The sequence below is a fragment of the Phascolarctos cinereus genome, unplaced genomic scaffold, assembly GCF_003287225.1.
Source record: "Phascolarctos cinereus isolate Bilbo 61053 unplaced genomic scaffold, phaCin_HiC Scaffold_3;HRSCAF=262, whole genome shotgun sequence".
In the NCBI taxonomy this organism is placed as follows: domain Eukaryota; kingdom Metazoa; phylum Chordata; class Mammalia; order Diprotodontia; family Phascolarctidae; genus Phascolarctos; species Phascolarctos cinereus.
This window is the reverse complement of record NW_027555736.1, coordinates 78876251-78894199: the sequence shown is the minus strand read 5'-3', so window position 1 is coordinate 78894199 and position 17949 is coordinate 78876251. Positions and strand designations below refer to the sequence as shown.

Here is a 17949-nt window from a genome sequence, read left to right as displayed (position 1 = left end):
ATCCTTATTAATCAAAGACTGAACCTGTAGGTCCCAATCCATCTTTTATTTTATCCACACTGCCTAGCACATATATTATTGCATAAAAAGTATTCTATAGGTTAAGGACCTCTTGGTGTTCAAACTACATGCAGTTTTGTAGTTCAGTCATGTCTGACTCTTCATGACCCCATTTGTGGTTTTCTTGGCAAAGATACTGGAATGGTTTACCATTTCCCTCTACAGATGAGGAAACTGAGACAAATAGGGTTGAGTGACTTGCCCAGGGTCACACAGCTAGTAAGTGTCTAAGGCAGGTCATCCTGATTCCAAGCCCAGCACTCTATCCACTGAGCCACTTAGTGGCCCAAATGCAGTTTAGGAATATATTGATATAGTTTACACTACTCTATTTGTTTTACCCAGGATTCACTCATTCAGTTACTAATTCTTTCAGTCATTTATTCATTTATTCGTTCAACGATCATTTAAGTGTCTACTATGAACCAGGCATCATGCTAAGAGCTGGAAATACAAATGAATACAAAAATGTTTAGTCCCCGCTTTCAAGGAGCTTACATTCTATTGGTGGAGCAAATGTATGTAAAAACAGGCAAACACAAAATATACACAAATATTGTCTTTGAGGGAAGGGCCAACTCATAACAGCCAACCTAGAAGAGATGGCCATTGAACTGATTTTTGAAAGAATTTAGGGTGTCTACAGAGTAGAGGTGAAGAAGTGCATGCCTAGCATGGGAGACAGAAGATAGAATATCAGCAAAGAGCAAGTTTAGATTAGATAAAGCATTTGTTAAGGATTTGCTATGTGCCAGACACTTTGCTAAGAGCTCGGAATATAAATACCTGTCTTCCTGTTCCAAATTGTGAGCTTCTCCTGGGAACCTCCATTTGAGGAAATATCAGCTCCCATGGAAAGCCATGTTCACTTCTAGCTCTATTTTAGCAGGACCATACTTAAAGCCTTTTTAGCAAAAGCCTTTTAATCTGAAAGCCTTTTAGCAAAAAAAAAAAAAGCCTTTTTATCCTCAGTTTGTGACTTGCTGGAAGGGCCTTTGAGAAAATGTGGTTGCCTGTGCAACACAATGGAGTATTGGAGGATGCCTAAGGGAATATTGGTGTTATAAGATCAAGTTTTGTGTCAGGGTATAGATTGGGATCATGGAAAGCACTCTGTGCAAAATTTCCCAAATGCAATCTAACTCCACTTCTATTCAGTTTTGAGCCCAGGTCATTGTCCATATTCTCTGTCTGTCCAAAATCTGATGGACAAATTCAATGGACTGTCCATCCAACTACCTGTCATAAACTGGATAATATGCATTGTTTTTCTACTTGGCTTTTCCTTCATGGATGACTTGGCTGATCTCTTCAGAGTGGCCACAATTCTTACTAAATACACTAGATAATACTATAGTTAATTTATATTTATTTTGTATTATATATTATAAGTAAGACAAAGTTTTACAGGAAAACTCAAGAACCAAAGTATTGTTTATATAAGAAGTATGTTCAAAGTCCCAATCAACTTTTTATTAACATTTGGAATAACCCATTTGTAAGTCAATGACTCCAAATTACTTTTCCTAGAAAAAGAGGCCTAAGTGAAAACAAAATGAAGGTGAAAACCCCATTTTGCTATTGATGCACGTGCTCTGAACATATACTCAAAAATATCTACAGTTCTACCAGCACTTACCCCATCACGTGTCACATGGCCAATAGGCCTGCTAAGAGCGCACCAGTTTTCATGTATGACAAATACATGTGTCTTAGCATGTGGCAGGGTTAGGCTACAACCTCCTAAACAGAGAGAAAGGCCTACCTACCTTTCCTTAATTCTCTAGCACCTCCCATCACTCCAAAAGTTAAAGCTCCCAACAGTTTTCATCGTTGAGAGTGGGGGAAATGTGTGCAAGACATACTTTGAAGTTTAATTTCATTATTAGCATTTTCTTCTTCACTTTCTTATGGCTAGACAATCAACAAAACAATAAACCAAGCCTGGATTATAGTGTCTGATGATTTCTGTGGTGCGAATACTCACAATGAAAATTTGACAATCAGTTCACCACCTAGCACGGGGGAATTGGAGAATGATCCCTGCATGATTGCTACCCAATATAAGAAAGTTCTCCAGCTCAGTCCTTCCCCACCCCCATTGTGTGCCAAGCTGCGTTCCTAAGGAGTCACTCCAGTGGAGGCTCTCCTTGAACATGTTTACTCTGTCCCCTGGAGAGTTAAGAATGGAATTACCAAGCCCTGCCCTGTCTAATCTGGTCAATCTTCTACATGCTGATAAAAGCCTCCACTTTATGACTTCTTACTGATTAATTCCTAAGGCCCAGCCACATTTGGGAAACTAGTTTAGCCCAGCTGATTTCTTTCACATTATCCTGAAATGAGGAAAATCAGCAAATGATGTATCTAAGGTTTTCCTTTCAGGAAGGAACACACTGTCATGTTCAATGGTTTAAGGAATTTCCCATTATAGTTATGTAACAAGTACACTTTTTGTCTGTTGACACATGACTCCTAATCCATGTTATCAGGCTGGGTTTGGAAATCTAATCAACTCAACAAAACCCTGAAAGCTCTGAATTATTATCTCAATTTCCTCTCTGGATTTTGTGACCTCAGAAAAGTAACATCTCAACCATATGGCTTTCCAGATGAGGCAAAGAACATGAGATCTGCTTGCCCAATACGGTTAATGGCACCTGAAAGCAGACACTCTTCCTTTCCCAATCTTTCAGGTATTTAGCTGCTTCTGACCCATTGAATAAAAGCAGAGATTTGTCCATGGCAATTAACACCAGTCTTTTCAGGACATGGGGTGCAGACCATATTCTCTTGAGCAGGAATTCAAACTCAGCAGTAAATTTAGATCTGGAAGGGATCTTAGAGTCCATTTAATTCATTCTCCTTGTTTTAATATACAGAATTTGAGGCCTAGAGAGGAAGTGATTTGCCCAAAGCTATACAGGTAGTCAGTAACAGAGAAAGGTTCATAGTACTTTATAATTTACCCTCAGGTTTGGCATCTTCAGCCTGGTTCCTTGACACTGATGGTATATTTGAGGCTAAGGGAATACTATGGTCTTGAATTTCTATCATATTCTGAGGGAATTTTCCTCCTCTGTCTTTTCTTAAACTACCCTGCCAGCCCTGGCCCTCATCCCAAGTCCCACAACCCTATTCCAATTTCAGTTAGGAATTTTTTTTTAATCTAAAACTATATTTTTTTCACTCATGTAGGGAACTTCCTGGTATAGAAATTCTCTTTTCTAATGCAGATCAGAAAGTCATCCATAACTAAATAACTTCGATTAGTTGGCTGGGAACACTGAGTAGTTGAGTGATTTTTTCCCACGCTCACAGAGCTAGTTAGTATGTGTCATAAATAGGACTTGAATCCAGCTCTTCTTAACTCCCAGGCTTGTAGTCCTCTATCTATTTAGTCCATGCTGTCCTTCTGGTCAAAGACATGGTTATTTTAATTATACATAAATTACATAAATAAATGCCCATCTATATCTATCTATCTACCTATCTATCCAGAAAAAAGGCTAAGACTTATTACTATAAGTCTTATATAAGGTTACTACCTTAGCCACAGTGTCCCTTTTCTTATCCCAGTGCCTCTTCACTCTGTTCTGGCTTTTTTCACATGTAGTTCCTCCTGAAAATCTCCAGTTTATTTCTCCACTTGTCTAATAATTTCCTCATCTGGCTTTGCTAATATGTTTCTCAAGCACTTAGTGGAAAATGTACTGAATTTTAAAAGGTGCCTAAGCATTAGTGATCAGCAACACATTATAAATGAAGAATTTGCACAAGAGAAGTCATAGATTATCATCAGGGAAGTGTATGACTGAAAAAAATAGACTAGTTGCTTAGCAAGAATGAAGGATACTCCATGAACACCCCACATCCTCCTCTGGTATCCACCACTGGCTTAATGAGAAGAGCTCCTATGGAGGATATAGGAGGAGACAAGAGCTATGTGTTTTCAAGTAGCAAGACATGGCTGTGAGAGTTGGACCATGTGGAAAACTGAGCACCGTAGAAACAAAACTTTCAAATTGTGGTGCTGGAGAAGACTTTCGAGAGTCCCTTGAACAGCAAGGAGGTCACATCAGTCAATAATTAAAGAAATTAATTCAAACAATTTACTGGAAGGTCAAATACTAAAACTGAAGCTTAAATACTTTGGCCACATAATGAGAAGACAGGACTCATTGGAAAAGACCCTGATGTTGAGAAAGATTGAAGGCAAAAGGAAAAGGGGACGGCAGAGGATGAGAGAGAGAGATAGTGTCATAGAAACAACAAACATGAACTTGGAAAGACTTTGACAGATAGGGGAGGATAGAAAGGCCTGGCATGCTATGGTCCATGGCGTGTGGTCCCATGGCCCATTTTCACAAATCCCCTTAATAAAAGGATTTATTCTGTGAAGTTTGGATTCAGTCAAAGGGCCATACTTGAAGACATAGAGGGCCACATGTGGCCTCGAGGCCACAGGTTCCCCACCCTGGTCCACGGAGTCATGAAAGTCAGACACAGCAACAAGAGATAGGAGTTCCAATTGTATATAAGTTCTGATCGTCATTTCTAGAAAGAATATCCATATCTGAGATCACAAATCCTCAGTGTATCCCTTCTCTTCCCTCTAGTGCCTAGTATTGTACTCTTTACATAGTAGGCACTATTTTGTTGTTCCTAACTCTTTTCAAGGATCAACTCAAGTATGACCTTCTATCTAAGATTTTTCATTGATATCCCCAAATGTTATTTTTTTCCTCTTTGAATTACTTCCTGTTTACTTTGCAAATATGTTGTATTTACTTCTTTGAGTGCCAGTTATTTTCACCCAGTAGAATGTGGGTTCCTAGAATTGGGGTTTCTCAGCTCTTTTGTATCATGGACCCCTGTGACAATGTGATAAAGCCTACGAACACCTTTTCAGAATAAGGTTTTTAAATTCATAAAGTAAACTTTATAGGATTACAAAAGAAACCAATTATATTAAAATGCTGTTATAGTGTGCATGCGTGCGTGTGTGCGTGTGTGTGTGTGTGTGTGTGTGTGTGTGTGTGTTTAAAATGTTTAAAATGAGTTTCACACACACCAGGTTAAGAACTACTGTCCTATAAGGCTGGGACTATTCATTTGTGTCCTTTGTCTCATCTCTCTCCATAGAAGCTCAGTGCCTGGCCCATCCTAGGCATTTTATAAATAATTGAATTGAATTCAGAAGTGCTTACTCTATAATTAACATTGGAACAATAAGAAAAGGTGGGGTCTGGAGAAAGAAAACTGGCACTCACTGGCTGCTAACAACCTGAGATTTTATCTAAGCAACTTGTTTTTGCTGTTTTTAATAGAGGACTGGCCAACCGGAGCCCCACCTTCTGAGCATGCAGTGTTTTGCCTGCGGACATGCACCTTGTGGAGGCTGAGTCAGCCTGGTTCCAGGCATTTGTAATGTGGAACCCACTCTCCACTGTACAGCTGGATGGGACTCCCATTGACCAGCCCTCCATCACCTTGTGAATGTTCGAGATCTGTGAGTTTAAAAAAGCCTGAAAGGTCGATTTTATCTGGACTATATCACCCTTGTTTTAACAGAAAGAGGAGCTGCCGAATCCAAAGGACATAGAACTTTATGAATTCCACTTCAGTGACTTCCCCATTACCGAGCATGGATTGATTAAATGTGGGATCCAGTTATTTTTTGAAATAAAAGCTGTGGAAAAGTTCAAAGTGCCTGTGGAGGTTAGATGATATTCATTTACTCGATCACTAGGAATAGCAATTCAGATAGTTCTTGAAACAAATGTCTTTTGTGTTTAGAAATGGTGAATTTTCAGTTTGGGTTTTGACTGAGAAGAATTATTATTAACTTTGCAAATATGTGTGTAGAAACCTACCTAAACAAAAGTGACCTTTTTTAGATAAGATAGATTGTCAATTACACCATTCCAGACCTTCTTAGCCTTTGGGGGTTAGATTCCAAAGTCTGAAAGATCTTTTAACCCCTTCTTATTCTTCTTTCCTTCCTTTCTTCCTTCTTTCCTTCCTTTCTTCCTTCTTTTCTTTTCTCTTTCCTTTCTTTTTCCTTCCTCCCTCCCTCTCTCCCTTCCTTCCTTCCTCCCTTCCTTCCTTCCTTTCTTCCCTCTTTCCTTCCTTCCTTCTTTCCTTCCTTCCTTCCTTCTTCCTTCCTTCCTTCCTTCCTTCCTTCCTTCCTTCCTTCCTTCCTTCCTTCCTTCTTTCCTTCCTTCCTTCCTTCCTTCCTACTCTCCTTTCATCCTTCCTTTTTTCCATAGGTCCTTACCAGATGGATGTACACAGTGAGAAAAGGTTACCGATCTGTCACGTATCACAACTGGCGGCATGGATTCAATGTGGGACAGACAATGTTTACCCTGCTAATGGTGGGTTTAGGGACCCTATAGATAATTGTAAAGAAGGACAATGATGATGATGATGATGATGATGACGATAGTGGTGGTGGTAGTGATGGTGATAGTGATGATGATGATATAATAATAATAATAATAATGACACTTCACATTTCTACAACATTTCAAGGCTTACCAATTTCTTCCTGACTTTGTCAGAACTTCAGAAAAACTTGATGAAAGAAATCACTAGTAGAGCCACAATAATTATAGACTTCCAGCTGGGAAGAGCTTAAAGATTCTCTAGTCCTTTATTTTACTAAAGAGGGAACTGAGGTCCAGAGAAGTTTAGTGAATTGCCCAAGGTTGCAAAGCTAATAAATAAATATCAGAGAAGGAATTTGAGCCCAGTTCTTGTCGCCAAGTCTAACAAGATATCCACCACGCTGGGCTGCCTCCTTATAAGTATGTTTCGCATGGCAATATGAAGGACAAAGTACATAGAGCACTGGACTTGAGGTCAGGAAAACTTGGGTTCAAATCCTGTTCAGACTCTATGTGATCCTGGGTAAGACACAACCTCTCTGTCTGTGCCTCCATTTTCTCATCTGCAAAATAACTGAGTTGGGCTTAATGACCTCTAAAGTCCTTTCCTACTCTAAGTCTATGATCTTATGAATTATTATTTTTTAAATGTATATAGATGCTGTTATAAATAATAGAATAAAATAATTGAAGTATTTATTTTTAATAGGTTTTTTTAGTTATTATATTTTTCTCAATTACATGTATATAAACAGTTTTAACATTCATTTTTTAAAATTTTGAGTTCCAAATTCTCTCCTTGAGAAAGTAAGCAATTTGATATAGATTATACATGTGCAGTCATGCAAAACATTTCCATATTAGCCACAATCATTAGATTCTAACAGCACTGAGATGATTAATATATGAGGATATGACAGTTTTGTTGACACTAAAAAGCCTTGGAATCACTAATTTGCAGTTTTCATAACTACCCTGTATATCAGATAGAGCTATAACTAGCACTTGTGACCTCCAGGTGAAGCAAGCAACACAAAACACATGCTCAAATCAACTTTTAAAGACAAATTCAGTGTGTGTGTGTGTGTGTGTGTGTGTGTCTTGAGGAGAAGGTGGGGAAGAAAAACTCCAAATCCCTGGAAAGAGGCTATCTGGAAAACCATGGGCTAATAGGGCAGGAGGAAGCAGGACACTCATTTGTACATTGCCATTTAGTAGTTTCCTCTTTCAACTTATTATTCTTGCTAAATAAAGTCTAGAGTCTATTGCTTCTGTGCTACTGAACAAATGAAAACACTGCTAGCACCTTCTAAATTTTAGCATCCTGGAACAATGGCCCAGTTGCCTCGTCCTAGTTATGCCTCTGGAAGTAGATCATAATAATAACAACTTACATTTATATAGTCCTTTAAGGTTTACAAAGTACTTTCCTCACAACAACCATGTGATTGGAAGTATTATAGTAGAAGCATTTTTATGCCCATTTTACAGATAGGGAAACTGAGTCTCAGAAGGACAAAGTAACTTACTAGCTGTGTGACCCTGGGCAAGTCACTTAACCTTGATTGCCTTAACAAAAAGAAAAAGAAAAAGAAAAAAAAGAATGAAGTAACTTGCCCAAAATCATACAGCTAGGAGGTGTCACAGCTGGCCTGGGGGGACCGCAGTCTCTTGACTCTTTAGCTCAGTGTTCTTTCCACTCTACCAGTCTACTTCCATTGATCCAGCTCTGTTTCCTTAAACAGACAGGAAAACTGAAGAAGTATTATACTGATCTGGAAGCCTTTGCTATGATTGCAGCTGCTTTCTGCCATGATATTGATCACAGAGGCACCAACAATTTGTATCAGATGAAGTAAGTGCAAACAGAAGGCCATGTTCATGTATATTGATGTATTCTTGAAGAAACCAAGGATCCTCTATGCCAAAAAAAGAAAGAAAAAGAAATCCTTTTCTGTTCAACTCCTGAGTTTTTCTTTTTATTATTATTGATGTTATTGTTAGAATCTTAAATGAATACTAAAGATAGAAGGGATCTCAGAGGTCATCTAGTTCAACCTCCTTGTTTTACAGATAAGAAAACTGAGGCCCACAGAGGTTAATGGATCGGACTGAGGTTATACAGGTAGTAAGTAGCATGGCTGCGGTTTGAAATCAGACGCTAAATTCAACACCAGGCTGCCTCTCGGTGTCACCCTATTATCAGGACATAGCTACTTAGCAGCACTGGGGCTAAAATCCAGCTTTCCTAACTCCCAGACCAGTAAACTTTCCACTGTACCACACTGCTTCAATCAATAAACATTTATTAAGCACCTACTATGTGCCAGGTACTGTGCTAAGTGCTGGGGATACAAAAAGAGGCAAAAGATAGTCCCTGACCTCAAGGAGCTCACAATCTAATGGGGAAGACAATATGCAAATAAATATATTCAAAACAAGTTCTATGCAAGATAAATAGAAAATAATTAACCAAGGGAAGGCACTAGAATTAAAAAGTTTTGCTTCAATAATAATTCACATTTATACCACTTAATAGTGACTTGCGCTTTATATATTCGGTAATTTGATTCTCACAGTAACTCTGTGGGATTGATAAGACAATAATTATTATTCCTTTTTTATAGTTAAGAAATTTGAGACCCCCAAGAGGTTAAATGACTTGTCCATGGTCACACAGATAGCAGGGTTTCTATGCATGAGAGTGAGCGATTTTTTTTTTTTTGCTACAACAGTTTGCATGCCAGATTGAGGCTGACACATCCTGCTGGAACCCAGGACTGAATCAAGGACCTTTGCATTTTCAGTCAAATGTTCTCTCCCCCATTGAGTTGTGTATCAGTATTAATCAGTCAATAAGCACTTATTAAGTGACTGCTGTGTGCCAGATACTACATTAAGTACCCAGGATACACAGAAAAACAAAAAACAGTTCCTGATCTCAAGGAGATCACAGTTTAATGTCAGGGACAACATGCAAGCCATTATGTACAAAAATAGATGCATATAAATAATTATATACAAACATATATATTTGTACAGAGATATAGAAGATAAATAGGAGATAATCTCAGAGGGAAAGCACCAAGATTAAGGAGGATTGAGAAAGTTTTCTTACAGAAGTTGGGACTTCAGCTAAAGAAAGCCGGAGAAGACAGGAGGCAGAGATTAGGAGGGAAAGAGTTCCAGGCATGGGGACCAATCACTGGAAATGCCTGAGGTAGGGAGATGGAGTGTCTTATGTGAGGACCAGCAAGAAAGCCAGTATCACTGGATTGCCGAGAATCTGGAGGGGAATAAGGTGTAAGAAGGCTGGAAAAGTAAGAAGGAACCAAGTTATGAAGGGCTCTAAAATCCAAACAAAGGAATTTATAGTTGATTCTGGAGATAATAGAGAGCCACTGGAATTTATTCAGCAGGAGGCTGACATAGTCAGACCTGTTAGGAAAGATCAATTTTGACAGCTAAGGGGAGGGTAGATTGGAGAGGGGAGGGACTTGTGACAGGTAGACTCATCAGCAGGCTATTGCAGTAGGCTAAAAATAAGGTGATGAAGATCTACACCAGGGTGGCAGCATTGTCAGAGGAAGGAAGGGGGCACATAGAGAGATGTTACAAAGGTAAAATCAACAAGGCTTGACAACTGGTTGTATATGAGGGATGTGGTTTGGTGAGAGTGTGGAGTCAAGAATGATACTTAGGTTGTGAGCCTGGGTAACTGGGATTTGAACCCAAGTCTTCTGATTCTGGCAGCTAAGTGGCGAAGTGGATAGAGTGCTGGGCCTTAAGTGGAAGACTCCTCTTCCTGAGTTCAAATCTGGCCTAAGACATTACCAGCTGTATGACCCTAGTCAAGTCACTTAACCCTGTTTACCTCAGTTTCCTCATCTGTAAAATGAGCTGGAAAAGGAAATGGCAAACCCTCTAGTATCTTTGCCAGGAAAACCCAAAATGGGGTCACAGAGAGTCAGACATGACTGAAACAATGGAACAAGAACAATTTCTGATTCCAAACCTAATGTTCTGTTCTAATCTACCACAGTGGGCTCCGAGTTGCTGGTGGAGGGAGAAATCGTAGCTCTTTCATGTATTTACTTACTTTAATATGCACCCAGCACTGCTAGATTGTCCTCAATGAATGTACATTCTCAATGCGAAGTTATTATTTGTGAGATATGACTATTCTTCAGGCAAATACACTAGACTTTCTACAAGCATTCTCCATATTTTGGAACAATGTATTTGTAGAAACTGAATCAGAAAGTCAATCAGTGAAAATTGGATCATTTTAGGCTGCTTACAACTTATTTAGATTTCAACCAGAAGTTAATCCTTTTTGACACCAAAGGAACAAATAAGCAGAGAAATGGGGAAGAAATGAAGTGTAGGTGTTTTAGATGTCATCCAATAGGTGAAATTCAAAGCATGAAATATCTCTTTCAAAATAGCCTTCTGGTGAAGCTTATTCCAATAATTCTATTGCTTCCTAGAGCATGTTTGGAACTCTCCTTTGCAAATATATCAATAGATAAAGATTTTAATTTGGGGAACAGTTCAAAGTCTTTCAAAGCTAATTCTGGTGAATAAGGTAGATGGAAAATATCATTTTAGCTTTTTAAAAAATCAGGCATGCTTATTATAGAGTTAGGCTGATTGTCTATTGTCTGTCAACTTGGAAAGAAAGAAGAGTTACAGAAATGGGTTTTGAGTGAAGAGAACATTACTGGAATAAACACATGGCAGCCAGTGGTGACTGCTTTGAAAGGGACTGTATTCATTAGGATATATAAATTTTGGTCTGTTAATTTTTTAAAAATCAGCATCTTTGTGCATACTTTTAAATTAAAGCGCATTGTAATATATGATTAAATGCTAAAATAAACGATTGTCCTGGACCTTGGTTGGGAGACTCTAGAACAATGATGATCGGGAGGTACCAACCATAGCCCTTGAACAAGTCCTGTAAGATCCCAATAAATGCTCAACAGGGACCTTAAAGGTCTTTAATCTAAGACATGGGATCATAAGATTTTAGACTTAGAAGAGACCTTAGAAATAAGCTACTTAAATCCAATCATTTTTGAGAGGCAGAAAGAAGTATAATGGTATGAAAAGGAATCTGGGTTGAAACTCACCTCTGACACTAGTCATATGATGATGGAGAAGTCATATGGTCTCTGATCCTCAGTTTCCTCATTTGTAAAATGGGGCCAACACTACTTGTACTATCTATCTGAGAAGGCTGTTATGAGAGATGTGCTTTGTAAAACTGTAGAACTATAAAAGTGATGATAGAGGGGAAAAGTGAGGCCCAGAGAAATGATCCTTCCAAAGTCACACAGATAAGTGACAGGGCTAGGAATCAAACCCAGTTTTTTTTTTGGTTCTAGGTTCATTGTTCTTTGCACACAGACGCCTTCACTTTTTTCTAAATATTTTGATCCAGGATCACCAGATGAATCTGTATAGCACTGGCCCTGACAAAAGCCTTCTCTTAAAAAAAGAGATGCTGGTTCTTTTTTATTATTACTATTATTTTTGGAGACAATTAGAGTTGAGTGATTTGCCCAGGGTCATACGACTAGTAAGTGTCAAGCATCTGAGGTCAGATTTGAACACAGGTCATCCTAACTCCAGGGCCCATGCATTATCCACTGCACCACACAGCTGCTCCTTCTGGTTCTTTATATGCTAGAATTCCAAACAACAGGAAGGGATGAGTCTAGCTTCAGGGAAAGCTACAAAGACCTTGAGGAGCCCACACCTTGGTCTCTTGGCTTCCGAGTAGCCCTTATGCCCCATCCCAAGCTCTCCATGGTCCTGACCTTGTCTTGTAGTCTGCTATTCCTATACCTTTGGCTTCCTTGAATCTCAGCCTTTCTATACCTACTTCCTGGATAACTTTGGGCAAATTATTAACTTCTCTGGTCCCCACTTTCCTCATCTGTAAGATAGGGTCTTAGACTAGATGACTTCAGAGGTCTCTTCCAATTCTAAACCTATGATTCAAATGACCTCGGAAATAGGTCTTAGGGAATTACTGAGAAACACAGAAGTTGAGACTTGCCCAGGATCACACCTTAGGTGGAATTTGAACCCAGATCTGAGTGCAAGCCCAGAAGTCTATCCACTGAACCAGATTGTTCCTATACTAGTACAAAGGGATATGATTAAGAACAGGACCTGTGACCTATGACACCACCACTGGTGTAGGGAATTAATCAATAAGGGAACTCCCACTACCAATGCAATTCAACAGCTTCTCTGACTTATAATCTTAGAGAATTGTTTATGACTTAGTTCTTTCCTCACAACAACCCAGCAATGCAGATAGTGAGGGGATTATAATCTTATGGGAGGCATGATGACATAGTGGGAAAAGTGCTGAAATCAGAGTTAGAGAAGACATGGATTGGAATCCAACTTGTGACATCAGATGTGACCTTGGACAAATCACTTAACATCTCTGAGCCTCAGTTTCCTCATCTGTAAAATGGTGGTAATAATAGCCCCTGCTTCTCAGGGTTATTAAGAGGGTCAAATGAAATGATGTATGCAGAGTTCTGTGCAAACCTTGAAGCCCTATATAAATGTCAGCTGTTATTATCATCATTCCCGTTTTGCAGATGGGGAAACTGAGGCTCAGAGAAGTTAAGTGACTGTTCACATAGTAAGTGTCAGAGCTAGGATTTACACCCAAATCTCCAGGTGAAAGTCTTCCCCCGCTTTTTTTTTCTTCTGGCATTCCTTGTCATGCTTCTATAATCCAGGAAACTTATTCTTTATTGAGAGCAGACTTCAAAGAGAGCAAAGAACCAGTGAGATAGATTACTTCAAACATCCAGTGCTAAGTGCATTTTTCACCTCTCTTATTACACCTTCACATTACACCCTGTATCACAGTTACCTATGTATGTGCTTTATCATTCCCAGTTCCATGATGAGATCCAGGAATCCTGTCTCATTCTTTGTACTTCCCACAGTAACTAGCACAAGGATGTGGTCCCAGTAGGTGTTCAATGCACGTTTGTTGATTCACTGAATGAAGGAATGAATGAGGTTTCAGGAAATATAAACCATTTACAGGGGATTAGGGGCATTTAATCATTCCCTGAGTTACAAAGCAGGCCCCCCACCTGACCAGTCCTTGGCAGACCAATTTAGAGGCTTTTTCCTAGCTCTGGGAACACATTGTTAAAATCTAGCTCAGCCAAGAGCCTTTTTTGTTCTGAAATACCAACTCCTCCTTTTCCCTCCAACACTGTTTATTTCAAATTGTGTTCTTTAAGATATTCAACTTTGCTGCCCTTTAGCAAAGATACCTTTCTCTAACTAAGGAGTCCTTATAGTTTGAATATTAGCTCTTGGAGGATTGGGATCTTATCTCATTCATCTTTGTATTTTTACCAGTCACAAAGGGAAGGAGAGCAGGTAGGGAAGAAGAGGGGAGCTAGATGGACCTGGCTGGACCCCTCCCACCCACTGCTTTTCCCCTCTCTCCTAACACTCCTACATATAAACTTTGAGGACTAAAGGATCACCTAACTACTGGGCTACACCTAAAATGTGATTATGTTGAATGTTGCTCACAGTAAGTAGACTGCTATCTGGAAAAATCACTTTGTCATTCAGATATTTTCATGGTAATGGTATTAATTTAATGGAATTTAATCCCTATCTCTTTTGGGTGGTAAAATCTTTCAAAACTAGGTGTTATTTTCAATATTCCAAAAATATGTGATACTACTCACTACATTGACTCAGATACTTTACATTTTAGTAGGTAGAAAGGGAACAAGCATTTATATACCACCTACCATATACCAGGCACTTTGCTAAGCAATTAACAAATATTATTTCACTTGATTCTCACAACATTGGGAGGTATATGTTATTATTACCCCCATTTTACAGTTGAGGAAACTGAGGCAGGCAAAGGATAAGTGACTTGTCCAGGGTCACACAGCTAGTAAGTATATGAGGCCAGATTTGAATTCAGTTCTTCGTGACTCCAGGCCCAGAGCTTTTTCCTCTGCACCATCTAGCTGCTTCTAACAGAATAATCTCCAGGAAATGAAAAAAAATCATTATTTTGTGACACTTAATAATGAGTCCTTTTAAGCTTAGCTAGACTGATCTCTGGATCACAGACATGCAATATACCCTCTGGGTAAAAGGATCATAGGGTTAGATGAAAAAGGGATCTTAGAGGTCATCGAGTCAAACCTTATTTTACAGACATAGAGACTGAGGCTGACTGTAAGTGACTTGCCCGGTGTCATACACATATCCGTGAGAGGATTCAAACTCTGGTCTTCCTAACTCCAAGCTCACTTAGTTACCATCATCGAAGATTTTTTTTTCTGGTTGCAGTCTCCCAGGGTTTAAGCCTCACTGGCATCTGCCTTTGAGAAGCCAGGTATCACTACCAAGTCATGAGGAGACATCAAAGGCATACTTGAGTAGACTGTGCAGGCCATAGTGAGAGGCAGCATTGGGGTGTGGATAGAGAGCCAGTCTCAAAGCCAGGAAGACCTGGCTTCAAGTCCTGCCTCATACACACACTGGCTGTGTGACCCCAGGTAGGTGACTCTAGGTAATTCAAGTCTATCAATTGCAAAGAAGGTGTTCTGCATCCATAGAGGGAGTTTCCTCACCTGGGAGTTCCCTATACCAGTCCCTATCTCTATTCTTCTCCTATTCATAATGTGACAGATTGTGCTCAGCTTTCCACAACCGTTTATTTACTTTTTTTTTTACTTGAACCTCAAACCTTTTATCCCTATTTCCTGGATGATCTTGGGCAAATTATTTAACCTCTCTGGGCCCCACTTTTTTTATCTATAAGACAGGATGTTTGATAGATGACCTGAGAGATCTCTTGCGATTCTAAATTGTTCACACTTTGGGTATAAGGAATAGGGGACCAGGAATCTTAATTTTTTGTTGTTGATTCAACAAATATTTTTTGTGCAACTACTACCTGCAAAGCACTGTTCCCGGGATTGTTCTCTTTTGGAACCATGAGAAACAAGAAGAATTAAGATCATAGGATAAGGAGCTGGAAGGAAGCTTAGAGATCATTTGGTCCAAGTCTCCCATTTTGCAGATGAAAACACTGAAGCATAAAAGTAAATGAACTGACATGCTCAAGGTCACACATGTAATACATAACAGCACCAGAATATGAAGCCAGGTTTTCTGACTCTTGTTTTAGTCATCTTTTTTCTAGATCATGCTGCTTTCAAATGAACCTTTATCTCCTTACAAAAAAATGTGAATTTAAAATTAATGTCAAGAAAGATTTCTAACAAGTAGAGGCATCCATAAGTGAAATGGTCTGCCTTGCATGGTTCCCCTTCATTTGGGGGGTTGACCATTATTGGACATCTTGCAGTGGAAATCTTTTTTGGGAGGGTATTAGATTAGATGGCCACTGAGATCTCCTTCCAACTCCAAAAGTATTCTATGATTCTATGATGTTCTACCCATTTTATCTAGTGTAACTAACTAAGAATGTTTTAGACATTCTTAGGGAAATGTCTTAGGCATCTGATACTCCTACAGAATGTAGATGTAACTTTTGCATAGCTGTAATTTGTGGCATATTGTTTTCTTCCTAGATCAGCATCCCCCTTAGCCAAGCTTCATGGATCTTCCATTTTAGAGAGACACCACCTGGAGTTCAGTAAGGCTCTGCTGCATGATGAGGTAGGGATGTTCTGCCTGGGCAGAAAAATCTGAGAATCTGGAGGAAATCTAATACCTTTCTCCTGGGATGGCTTTAGACTAATGAGTATACCTACAGGCAAAACAAACCCACAAAGCAAATATTAAGATGTGAACATAGCAATTAATGAATTATTTGCTATTAGCTTCTAAACAACTGAAATGATAATGTAAAGTAATGTTGTGGGGTCTGAGCTGGAAGGGATCTTAGAAAAGGAAATGATTAGCCCAGGGTCATAGAGCTGAGATTCAAAACTAGGCCTTCTGACTTCAAATCTAGCATATTTTCCATTACACCACACTGCCTGGGAATCAGAGAGCTCTCAGATTCAGTAGTCACCCCTTCCTGGACTTCCACAATTTTTAAAATAAGTATTTTTTTTCTTTTAAATAGTATTTTATTTTTTTCCAATTACATGTAAAGACAATTTTTAACATTTATTTTTTAAATAAAATTTTGAGTTCCAAATTTTCTCCCTCCCATCCTCCCCTCCCTTCTCCTTAAGATAGTAAGCAATTTGATACAGGTTATATGTGTGCAATCATGTGAAACATATTTCTATATGAGTAACGTTGTTCCATGGTTTAAAGGTACCAGTTCTGTCTCTCTGTGTCTCAGAGTCACTTCATATATGAACTTAAGGATAGACCACTTTCCCTTCCTTCATGTAATACAAAAGAGACAAGCATCTCTTCTCTTAGTTTTGAGGGTTTGGGGCAAGAGTAGAGAAATCACTGAAAAACAGTCAAGGAACTTTTTTTTTTCCTATGGGAAATGCAATTGTTTCTTTTTTTAATTAATTAATTTATTTTTAGTTTTCAACAATCACTTTCATAAATCACTTTCATAAGCTTTTGAGTTTTAAATTTTCTCCTCTTACTTTCCTGCCTCCCTGCCCAAGACAGCATGCAATCTGATATAGGCTCTACGTATATGTTCCTATTAAACACATTTTCACATTCATCATTTTGTAAAGAAGAATTAAAACCAATAGGAGGAACCCCAAGAAAGAAGACACAAAACAAAACAGAAGGAAAAAAAAGAGCAAACAGTATGCTTCGATCTGCATTCAAACTGCATAGTTCCTTTTCTGGGTGTGGACAGCATTTTCCATCGTGAGTCTTTTGGAGTTGTCTTAGATCCTTTCATTGCTGAGAAGAGTCAAGTCTATCAAAGTTAGTCATTGCACAATGTGACTGTTACTGTGTACAATGTTCTCCTGGTTCTGCTCACTTCACTCAACATCAGTCCATACAAGTCTTTCCAGGTTTTTCTGAAGTCTGCTTGCTCATCGTTTTTTATAGAATAGTTTCTATAAGAATAAGTCAAACCTCTCTAAATTATTAGATTTATGTGCCAGGGTTTGAAAACAAATTGTAAGGGACTGGTGAATATAATCTATTTAAATTTCAAAAACCTTCGATGAGTTCTTAAAAAATACTCTTAATGAGAGTAGAGAAAGTGCTCCTTTGTCATAGGTGAGGAATATTTTAAAGACAGAAAATTAAGGGATAGGAATAAGTAAGTAATTTGCCCTTCTTTATTAAGAGAGTCTTCATGCTTTAAAAAAATATCCTGGAAAGAGAAATCATAAGAGACTTATTAAGATTGAACTGTTTACATTCCTGCATGGAAAGATGATATTTATAACTCATGAGACATTTGTCAGTATTATGGTAGTTGGAGGAAAAAAATTATATGTATGTATATGTAGATAGATAGATAGAGGGCACAGGGTGAGTTGAAGATTAAGGGGTCATATCTGGA

General features: G+C 38.7%; 1 protein-coding gene across 1 annotated transcript in view; it reads left to right on the top strand.

The window, feature by feature from the left end:
* Positions 1-17949, top strand: part of PDE6C (phosphodiesterase 6C) — an 83337-nt gene that overhangs the window by 27295 nt on the left and 38093 nt on the right. The window contains exons 12-15 of the mRNA XM_020964122.2: positions 5635-5781; positions 6333-6440; positions 8198-8307; positions 16076-16163. Of these exons, the coding sequence (XP_020819781.1) occupies positions 5635-5781; positions 6333-6440; positions 8198-8307; positions 16076-16163 (453 nt within the window). The remainder of the gene's footprint in view (positions 1-5634; positions 5782-6332; positions 6441-8197; positions 8308-16075; positions 16164-17949) is intronic.